At 40.7% G+C, this 11,295-nt stretch overlaps 1 protein-coding gene across 1 annotated transcript in view; it reads left to right on the forward strand.

Annotated features, from left to right (window-relative positions):
• The window catches only part of SLC35F2 (solute carrier family 35, member F2), a gene marked incomplete at its 5' end in the record, with an annotated part of 10,017 nt that extends 322 nt beyond the window's left edge, over positions 1-9,695 (forward strand). The window contains 5 exons of the mRNA XM_010285708.1: positions 430-557; positions 5,971-6,130; positions 7,814-7,970; positions 8,773-8,825; positions 9,514-9,695. Of these exons, the coding sequence (XP_010284010.1) occupies positions 430-557; positions 5,971-6,130; positions 7,814-7,970; positions 8,773-8,825; positions 9,514-9,695 (680 nt within the window). The remainder of the gene's footprint in view (positions 1-429; positions 558-5,970; positions 6,131-7,813; positions 7,971-8,772; positions 8,826-9,513) is intronic.
• Between the last annotated feature and the right edge of the window lie 1,600 nt (positions 9,696-11,295).

The following is an 11,295-nucleotide window of genomic DNA, read 5'->3' on the forward strand; positions in this document are numbered from 1 at the left end:
TTCCTGCCCTGTAATAACACATGGAAATGAATTTCACAGGTTAAACGTGCATTTAACTTGATTTCATTTCATATATGTTTAAAATTATGTACTCTTTGGTTTCAAATCCTATGTTATATTAGGGAAAATAAGCTTTGTTGTAACAAACTTCTTTGCCAGAGGCTATTTAATTTTCCTCCTATTCTTACTAATTTACTCTTTAAACAACTCTAGTTTTGTCATTTTTTTCCCCATGTGGAAGAATTTCTGTGCCTTTCAGCATTTTCATTGCCTCCTCCCAGCCTGCATTCTGCTGTTACTGTGTCCTTCTTAAGCAGGGGCAACCAAAATCAAACATCTCAGTGTTATTTATACTTCTGAAAAGCAAGATTCCTGTGCAACGTTTGGTTGGAAAAAAACATATATTGATTGCTGCTTTCTTTTAAACAGGCAGTGACAGTCTGTGGCAAATTTTGAAGCAGAGGTGGTGGAAGTATATTTTTTTGGGACTGGCTGATGTAGAAGCCAATTACATGATTGTAAAAGCCTACCAATACACCACCCTCACAAGCGTGCAGGTAAGGACCGATCTCTCTTTTTGAACTGTTGCTTTTGTTACAGTTTTGGACTGGTTTCTGAAATGAGATTCATAGGATAGACATGGAAGCTATTTAAGCTTGAAAAAGCTTTCCAGTATCTATTTTCTCTCTGCAGTACAGAGAAGAGCATCCTGCGTCATGGATAACATTTCCAGGAAGCAGAGAAAATTGGCTGGTATTATCCAGTGCCAGCTCTTAAGTTGAACTTTAATTATTTTGATAGAAAGCACTTCTAAGAGTTTGCTGACAGCCACTCAGGTTTTTCTTCTGACACAAAATAAAGATTTATGATGGGATAACACTCAGTGCATGTTCTTACTGATGAGAGCGAGGTAGATCTCTTGCTTAGTCCTAGAAGCTGTGGGAGGTGTTGTGAGATGTAACCCCACATGTGAGGACATACTGATAGTTAGCCGGTGTTGCTGACCATGCAGTGAGGGACCAGCCCTATGGCTTTTGGCTGTGGCACTTCAGGCCCCTTTCTGGAAGAGGTGGAAGGGAGGTTAGCGTGCCAGGCTCGTGAAGTGCCATTAAACAGTAACATACTCTGCAACACCAGTGCTTGGTGCTGCATCGCTTTGCCAGGGTAAGTCCTGTGTTCTGAAATAGCTCTGTGAGCAGGAGGGTTAAGGCTAGGGTTTCCTAGGCACCCTACACAGACATAAGATGCTGGAAGACTTAGTGCCTTCCTCCTGCCTCTAATTCCTCCATGCTCTTGAGCTTGCATGGCCAAATCTCGTGAGCAAACTTGTCTCAGGGCACTGAGCAGAGTCAGAGTAAACCCTGTCTTTTGCTGGACTATTGGCACGCTGTTTCAGGCCCCCGAGTTAGCTCCCTGTGGGGCTCCACAGCTGCCACTGCTGCTGGAACAAGGGAGGAGACAGTACAAAAGCAAGGAGTGAGTGTGTCCAGGGCCATTTCAGCCTATGCCCGCTCTTACCGATGGTGGATCTGTGGATCTGTGGCTGGGGTCATGGCCCCACTTACCTGAATAAAAAAATAATGTACTGTACAGAATTGGCTGTTAGTTGGGAAGGAGTGGTTAGGTGTCAGTGTTTACAGAGTCAATGTAACAAGGGTTAATATTTAAAAGCCTGTAAAGCTATAAACTACTGTGGTCTTGGCTCCTTTTAGAGATGCAGTAACTTTTCCTTGCACTATTTAAAGACCAGCCTGATGGTTTATTAATGTCACATTTCCACTTCATACTTATGTGTTATGACTCCTTAGGCCTTTAATTCCCTTACAAATAATGCCTAAGAAATCAAAGCTTTAAGAGTGACACTTTCAAGTCTCAAGATCAAGTTAAGCTGATAATCAAGACACTGTTTGATCATACACTTTACATCTGAAAGAGCCAGGACTTTGATCCAAGTTCTCAGAAGTTGTAAAGCTATTCCCATGATTTCTTTCATAGAAATTAAGAAAGAGTAGATAGAGTAGGTTGTCCTATCCAGTTGCCAAACTTGAACAGTTGCTGAACTTTCTTCCCATGTGGTAACCTTCAGACTGATGCTTCTTTCAGCGTCAGTTCAGTAATTGCAAATTTGTCGTAACTGCCTGTTTCATCGGGGTTTCTTGCACATTCTCAGAAGTTACCAGTTTCTCACCTGTCAGAGGTGACAAAAAAAGGACAGGACAAAAAAAGCCTGTGTTTTACTCCAGTACAAGGCATTTGCCATCTGCCAGCAGCAAGCAGTTCTGCAGTCACATCAGAACCTGTGGTTCAGAGCACCCAGCCTGATGGCCCCTCTGCAGTACTGGCTGTGAGTGGATGCCCAGGGAGCATTAAGAGCAATGTGGGAGTATACAGCACCTTCCCGAATACAGGGCAATCACTGGTAAAATGCTGGCTGGCTGGAGCTTCATCTCAGGCTTATGAAACTTATCTTCAAAGGTAAGTTTCCTCAGCTCAGCAAGGAACTTCCATGTATTTTCTCACACATGCACACAAAAGCAAAACTGATTTTCCTTTAGTTATCAAGTAATAGCATTGCACGGAAGGGGTTGGAAGATTTTTAAGCAGATAACATGAGGATGGCAGCTCTCATTTTTCTGTAAATAAAGACAAATACTTTGGTCCAAAACTGCCACTCTTTCTTTTTGGCTGTGGCTTCGTCAGTGCCAGTGAGACTTCTTGCTGCCAGTGTCCTTCTGTCTTGTGGCAGGACTTGGCTGTGCTGCTGTATGACCATGTTATTTCATAGCAAAAAATAAGCAGTATAGCTGTGGTTTCATGTTGTCAATGTGTTTTTAGGCACAACTAGCATTTGCTCCATAGGTAATTTGAGTGGAGGCATTTTATAGGCAACTGTTGACGGAGTATCAGCTGATGGAAGAGTGTTAACCGCAGCAGGAAAAAATGGAGGATGAGCCCCTGGGGCTCAGCTGGAGGCTGCCCAAAGAAGCCGAGTGGGGAGGCGAGCAGGATGAGCTGTTGAGCTTTCTTGCTCACAAAGCTGTCTGGAGCTGGCAAATATAAGCAAAGTAATGACCTCTGACAGTCTGTGATAATTTATTAACCATGTATTAAAACATCTTTTAATAATTTACTCACCCTATCTTTAAAACCTCCTATGAACAGTGTGGCCAAAGCCTGGCCTGAGTGAAAACATTATTAATCATATCAACAGGTTATCTGTTTTTTTTTTCCGTTGTAAAATTATAGGCTAGAATTGAATGAGAGTTCACTGAGACTCTAATGGCAAGAGCAATCAGTACCATAGTACTGCTGTAAATGTCATAAAACCTGAATAAATAAACCGTATTCTTTTAAATGGTTCTATTGACACAATTCAGTGCGATATTACATCTGCTTTGCACGTCTTTGATCTTGATCCTGTACAGAAGAAAGCATTTTCCACCAAAGGACACTGTAATGTAGTAGATTAAGCAAAGGCAAGATCCAGTAGTTAGAAATCTGATTTCTTCTGTCTGTAACTGAGGTTAAATGTCCCCTGGAACAGATTACCAGTGTGTATTCTTCATCATTTGGTGCCTGTATGTCCTGGCTGCAAGTCCTGTAACCAGGATGCTGTAGCCCTACAGCATGTTATTGGTCTGGATGCAGCAATTCCCCATCTGGCATTACTGAAAGAGCTTGTGGCTCATTATCTACATCCTAATGAAGATGGTTTTTTTTAAAGGGTTTTTGTTCCAGTCTTTCTGTTTGGGTTGAAAAATTGCTTGGGAAGTTGGAAAGCTGCATGGTAACATCTCAATAGGGAAGTGAAAGCTTGTGTATTAATAGAAGTCTACTACCAGGGGGGTAAAATATTTGCTTTCTAATTTTTGTACTATTTCTTAATTTCTATGATTGCAACTTCACACCAGAGGGATCAAATACATTTCCATATTCAGGACAGAACTGGTTCAGATCAAAGGTGGAAAAACAGAGTTACACGAGCTAAATGGCACGTTTTGCAGAAATAGGTAAATGACACTTGTTGTTTGATACTAGTCAAAACAGTCACATTCAGAGGAAGTGTTAGAAGGTTTTTTTGAACCTAGACAAAAGGTAGGATAGGGAAAAAGGCCTGGGACTAGATAGAAACTCACAGCATGATACTTCTTTGATGGAACAAAAATTGTATTGAAATACATAGTAGCACACGTTAGGACTTACATGGTTCTAATGTTGCATATACAGCCTAGGCAAGTGCTTTTGCAAAGACTCCTCAGACTGGACAAGCTGGAGGCAATCCAAGGAGTGAAGACAAATAGATGGAGGAAACAGAGCATCAGTTAGGATTTAATCTATAATAACTCCCCTTAATGCTGTGCTGGTAAGACTTTAATATGTCTAGTTATGAACAAGTAAAACCAGACAGAATCATTAAGGTTGGAAAAGACCTTTAAGATCATCAAGTCCAACCACCAAGGTATCACATAAGTCTTACGAGTTTGGTTAAAACTCTTGGGGATGATGGCTGAACTAACGGAAGCCAGCACAGAAGACGACTGCGGTGGGTGCACTTCAGCAGGCAGAAGTCAACTATGAACATTGAGGACTAAGGGCTCTTGTCTTGATTGTAATGATTGCCCCAGTCCTATTGACCTGGACCTAAAGGGACTTCCAAGAGGCCAGGTTTTAAGGGCTGACATTTAAGAGTAATTTGTGAGCAGTCTTTGGAAGGCTTGACTATATGTTCTGCTGTAGGCTGTTCCCTTATATAGTTTCATGACACTGCTGAGGCAGGTCAGAAGATACACCCTTTTTTCCTCCAGACAAATTCAGAAACAAAGTATTTTATTGGATTAAATATTAAACCAATTACAGTTAGCTCAATGTTCTTGGTATTATTTGGTTATTCTAGAACATATGCCCATTTATGCTGCAGCATATTTGTCTGTGTTAAGTACACAGCTAACTCGATATTTCCTGTAATAAAGGAGAATAGGTAAAGGATGGGTGGGTCTAACAGCAAGACAAAGGTACGTAGGATTTTAGGAACACACAGAGAGGGGATAATGAAGAAAGGAAAGATAAGTCACTGCTTGTCAGGGAGTGCAGACATCCTTGAACCTTAGCTATTAAGTCTGCTCAGGGTAGTGTCTGCAAACACATATGATGTGCTTCGAAACTCCAGCTCTCTTGTGTGTCTCTGCTGCTGGAGAACGGGTGAATTAGAGTGGGTTACCTGCTTTTGACTAATTGAGAGCTCTAACAGAGTAATGAAAATGCATCAGTGGTTCGTACATGCTTTTGTGGGAAGCTGGAAGATGGGGAAGGTGACTTTAGGAAAGCTGTTCTTCTCTTCCTGTCTTCTTTCTACCAATTTTGCACATGGCTTCCAGCACATTTACCAATTTGTTTTTTCAGTAGGATCCAGTTGGGGGGAAAAAAATCAAAACCAAAATTGCAGGGGCAGATTCTTGCCCTGTTCACTTCAATGTAAAATCAGGTCTCTTGTGTCCTTTAATAGTTCCAGATTTTTACTTTGTGTATACAGAGCCCTAAATTCTAGTTACAGGTTTGAGGAGGAGTGAAATGATGAGCCAGACAAAATCTGCTGGGGAGAAAAGGAGATGTCAGTGAACCACCTCCTTGTATTGGTGTCACGGGGAGCAACGTGGTTTCAGAGCAACATCCTAGCATTCATTTGTGAAGCTGCAAAGATTGGTTAGATCCACGAGTAGAAGAGTTTCAAGATCAATGCCTTCCTACCAGGAGAGAGTGGATGCCCTGCCCCAGCTCCTCCTTTACTTGCAAAATGCTTTTCATGGTAAAATGTAGGTCTGACCTCCCTTTTGAATGAACCCACTGGGGTTCTTTTGCAGCTTTCGGTGCCATCTAATAGCGATGGAAAGAAAGTCCTGTATATTTGTCTTCAGGGTAGTGCAATCCAGATTTGGGGTGGGTTTCTAATTCAAACCATTTCTCTGCACACAGCTGCTGGACTGTTTCGGGATTCCTGTGCTGATGGCTTTGTCGTGGTTCATTCTCCGCGCAAGATACAGGCTGATCCATTTTATTGCTGTTGCCGTCTGTTTGCTGGGTGTAGGAACAATGGTGGGTGCAGACATTTTGGCAGGGAGGCAGGACAGCGAAGGTAAGGAATCCTTTCTCGTGGCGGGGGAGAGCGGAGAGACGGTTCCCATGGTGGGCTAACTTGCAAAGGAGGAAGAGGAGCAAATGGAGGGGGAGTGGATATAGTTTTATTTTAAGAGAGAACAGGAGAAGACACGCTACTGTTTGTATTTCTTGTCCAAAAAGATAGTGGCTGAGGAGATGTTGATTTTATAGGGAGCTGTGAAATTTGTTTGCTTGTAGATTTGGATTATTTCTTCCACCTTGAAAGAGAAACACGTGTGTTAAGCTTAAATTTCACTGCTCTTTATCTGACCTGATGAAAAGCTTCATTCGTGAAAGCTTGTTCACTTTTGCTAATCATGTGAGATGGCCTAATAAAAGATGCTGCTGCTCCCTGCAGACCTTGTCTTGCTTACACTGTATCAGCCTGCTGGCAGCCAGACTTCTCTGATTTGCAGTTTTTGATGAGCACAAATAGAAAATCAAAAGTTACTTAAGAGCAGGCTGACTTCTCCAAGCTGTCTTTGGCAGACCCAACAGAAGTGGCCCACAGGCCACAGCCGGGAAAGCAGGGGCTTACGATGGAGAGCGGGAGGAGACGTGGGCAGGATGCCGGGATTCCTGGGACCTCCAGGAGAGAGGCTGGGCTCTGGGGACCAGGATCCAGCCGGGCGCAGATGAGGGCAGGTCTCATCTTCTCCATGACAGATGCTTAAATCAACGCATGTCATAGTGATCTTATTTCGTATAAGAATGTCGAATTTTAAGAGCCAGTGGGTATGAGGCAAGGTAAATTTCAGGGGGTGAGGAGTGGGGCCTGCTTCGTCAGGCAGCATAAGGGGTAAGCCTGTTTGGCATTATTTTGGGCCTTACTATAGGTAAGACATCAAGACAAACGGAGGTTTAGCTTTAGTGCTATGTGGTCCAAGTATCTCAGTCGTAACGGAGAAAAATCTTCTTTCCCTGAGACTTTAGGACAATTGTGCTTTGTTTGCTGACCTGGGTCTCCTTACTACTGCTTACCCTCGTATTTCAGACATACCTTCTTAGTGATTGCCAACTGACTCGGGGAAGGACATTTTAAATCAATTCAAGGATTTAAACAACAGCGATCTTCTTGCTATTTAGCTGATGCATAATGGCATTTACGTGATGAGCGATTGTATCACAGGGAGTCCCATTTGCACCGTATAAATAAATCGAAGCAGGACACATGATACCGCCCACCTGCAGTGCCCACTTAAGACCCGTCATAAACTTGAAGCTGAGTCCAGGTCCCACTGAAATCAATAGACTGATTTTAGGCAAGACTTGAATCAGACCTTACTGCAAAAGCAGGGGCAATATTCAGAAAGACAGAGAGCATCTCTAACCAGGAGTTTTCTCAAGTCTCTACAGTGCCTGAGGTTAGCAGAAGTAGGACTGGACCAGACTATACAGCAGTGGCTTGGGCAGGATGAGATTTAAATGCTGGGTTTATTCAGATTATTCCAGACTGGGCAGGGTGATGTGAGCAGGTAGCAGAGTCTGTGCTCAGACCCCTTGCCACTCATCTGGACACACAAGGAGTTGTTTCCTTTCCCCTTACCCTGGAAGGTGCTAGGAAGATAGAGATGTTAGAGATAAATTTGCTTGTCTTTTTAAGGAAAGTTAAAAAGTGTTTGCAGCATTACCCTTATTGTGGATTAATATTTCTGTACAGGTAGTGACGTGGTGATTGGAGATGTCTTAGTGCTTCTTGGTGCTTCTTTGTATGCCATTTCTAATGTGAGTGAGGAATACATTGTGAAAAATCTGAGCAGAGTGGAGTTTCTAGGAATGGTGGGCTTGTTTGGGACTATTATCAGCGGTCTACAGCTGTAAGGATCTAATATTTATTTTAAAACTAATTAAGAATATTCTACAGATGATTGCTTGTCTACCATGAAATGATGTTGTTGTTATTAAATGAATTCTTTGTTATGTCTGCCTTTGGCCTATATGGGAGTCCCTCCACTTGAATTTTATTTTTGTTGCTGATCAGCATCCGTTTTATATCCTTTTTATTTGCAGTACTCCTATTACAGCAATTCTAAAGCTGAAATCCTGCAACTGAACACATAGGATACTTGGCTGTATGTTTGATTTTGTTGCTCTTCATGAGGACACTCAGTATGCTGAGGACTGTTCACAGGAGTGTGTTTCTTAATGGATTTTCTCTGTGGAAAAGTTTAGGAGATAATCGTTAGCAGGAGGTCTTCCATATTAAACTTCAGTTTGAAATGAAGCCATGTGTACTCTTACAAATAACCACGTTAGAGTGACAGACAACATGCACTTAAGTCTGTCTAATTAATTTTATGTTTCTCATTTCTCATGATTATAGTTAGTAATTTCCTCAAATGGTATATCAAATAAAAGTGAATCTCTGTAGGATGAAAAAGCCTGGGAAGGAGGCATATGAATTAAACAGAAGTGCTCTTGACTTTCAGGCACTTTAATTTTCAAGTCTTTTTTCATGCTTGTTAGATGTTGGAGTTAGTGTCATTCAATAAAATTTCAAACAAAAAATGAAAGGATGGTAAATCAAAATGTTTCTTGTACATTTTGGTAATTAAATTCTCTATTTGAATATGAATTTTTTTTCTCTTTTACTGTATTATATCTTTTCTCTAACTCTAGAGCCATTGTGGAGCATAGGGAGATAATGAGAATTCAATGGAACTGGAAAATTGGTATGTGTATGACGAAACGATGTACATTTTTACAGAACACTGGAAAATTATAATCATTTAGACTTTGAATACTGGGGTTTTAATTTTCTTTCTCTGAATATTAAGCATAATTCATGTTATATTGTCACAAATTTATTTTCTGCAAACTTTGCAGCTCAGCAAAGAGATTGCTGAGGTTTGCAGGACTGAACATTTTGCAGGTTTTAACCTTTGAGCTCAGCTTTCGCATTTTACGTATAACATGAAATAATTTTTCAAAATAAATTGAAATAAGTAAAAATTAAACCTGTTTAATTACAGACGTGTTTGGTGTTGGAACATCACAAAAACATTTTTCTGTTGTCCTTCCTAAATGAAATACTGGAAAATGGATTTTTTGACACATTTTGACCTCAACAGAGCTGTATGTTATTAATAAATGTGACTCTCAATTTCTTCATTCAGCTCTTAAGTTAACTAGGAAAGAACGAGAACTTTCTTGCATAGATACTGCAATTTTTGCAATACAGGGCAGTCTTGGAAAAGAAGTATTCTGACATGTTTTTCTTAAATTTACATTCCCCTGTCTTTTAGAAGACCTTATCCAAAAAGATAAAAATGCGTAGTTTGAAAGCGTCTGAAGACGAGAAGGTGTTATTTAAAATCATTATTCTGTGCCTTATGAGTAAATTATCATCTTGTTTTACAGCATTACTGTTCACAGTCTTTGCCCTGTGTATGTTTGGGCTGTATAGCTTCATGCCAGTAGTGATCAAAGTTACCAGCGCAACCTCGGTCAACCTGGGTATTCTGACTGCGGATCTCTACAGTCTGTTCTTTGGGCTCTTCCTCTTTTTCTATAAGGTAAGTGCCTTCATTCTTTCACTATAATTTCAGTTGCGTTTTTACTTCAAAATGATAAATAAAGCATAATGTTCTTAAAAGCCCCCAAACAGTCGCTTGCACTTGTACATTTCTGCAGCTTGTATCGTTCATCGTTGGCAGATGTCAATCAGGAGGAGTCATACTTAGTTAATTACATGGCATCGCAGCGTTTAGGCAGACAGCGATTTTCAAACAATTTCACGCCTGATGGAATGTGTTAGAGTTAATGTTAAGAGATAGTAAATAATTTCCCAAGGTGTTCAAATGATAGAGTTCTTGCCCTGTGGGGAGCTGTATGCTAGATTTGGTTCATTTCTCCAAGTGTCCAAAGAGAGGGTTTGAATCTCCCTGTCCTGAAAGGCATTTGGTGTCTGAGAGAGGAGCAGTTTGGCTTGGTTTCCAGAAATTAATATTTTCTTTTAGAAATTTAATCTGTTCGTTGCCAGCATCTTGGGATAAGAATCAAGCGCTGTCAGTGCTACTGCTAAGGAGAGACTAAAGGAACGGAAAAAAATGCAGATAAATATATTATTCTGTACACTCTCCAAAAGGCAATTACTTTTATTGCGCTCTCAAATATTTTTGGTAGTGTCTGTTCAAGCTAAATGACAGTGCTAAAAGGATTTCATGCCACCTTACGCTTTTCATCCCGAATCACTTGTGGGAACCTAGCTCGTTATAGCACTTGGAGTAATTGAATCAGTCTCTTGATGACTGGAGGGGCTTAGTGAAAAGCATGTGAACTTCAGTTAAGAACTTAATTTGTATTATTCCATCTCTTCAGCCTTATGGAGGGCCAAAAGCTTTTAGGTCAGATATGTTTCTGAAAATGAAGGCCAATTTATTTTACAGCATGCAAGTCTGGTAATGGTAGGGTCCGACAGCAGCTAGATTTCCTTTTCAAGAGTGTCTTAGCTCAGCTTTTCTCCCTGTTTTGGGTTCCAAAATTTGCTCCAAGCTACAAAGCATCCATTAAAAATGAATGTAGGAAGCGAACCATACTTACATTCTAATAATTAAAAAAATCCTTTCTGAGTCACTTCCAAACACGTATTTTGGCAACCACATAGCTTAACTCAAGAAGTGATTATAAATTTATGTTCATAATAGTAAAGAGGAAGAAGTAAGCAAGAACTTTGGAAGGGACATAATAAACTTTTATTCTTGAGAATTTATAGCCTGTTTTGGGGAGAGGTTTTTCTGGGAGCAGATCATCCCATAATTACTAACTGTGGGGTATTCTGGTAGCAAAAAGGAAAAATGAGTCGGAGAAGAATTGGGGGTTGTATTATAAGAGAACTTGATATTTATTGAAATAGGAACTTGCATCTGTGGTTAGAAACAATGAAGTAGCAAAAAGGGGAGCAATAATAATGCCACATTTTAACATGGCTTTTAACATAATGCTTAGCAGTAGAAAATCTTATTGCCAAGTTAACCATATAGCTTCTTTACCTATGGGGCAAAGAGACCAGGCAGGACATTTCCTGGATCAAAAAGCACCCTGGACACAGGAATCTACAAACGAAAATGCAAGGAATCGCTCTCTATTCCCCATTACCAGGTGATGGATTACTCCTGCTTGACCAACCTGATCTCCTTCTAT

Source organism: Phaethon lepturus, unplaced genomic scaffold (assembly GCF_000687285.1).
Source record: "Phaethon lepturus isolate BGI_N335 unplaced genomic scaffold, ASM68728v1 scaffold55634, whole genome shotgun sequence".
Classification (NCBI taxonomy): domain Eukaryota; kingdom Metazoa; phylum Chordata; class Aves; order Phaethontiformes; family Phaethontidae; genus Phaethon; species Phaethon lepturus.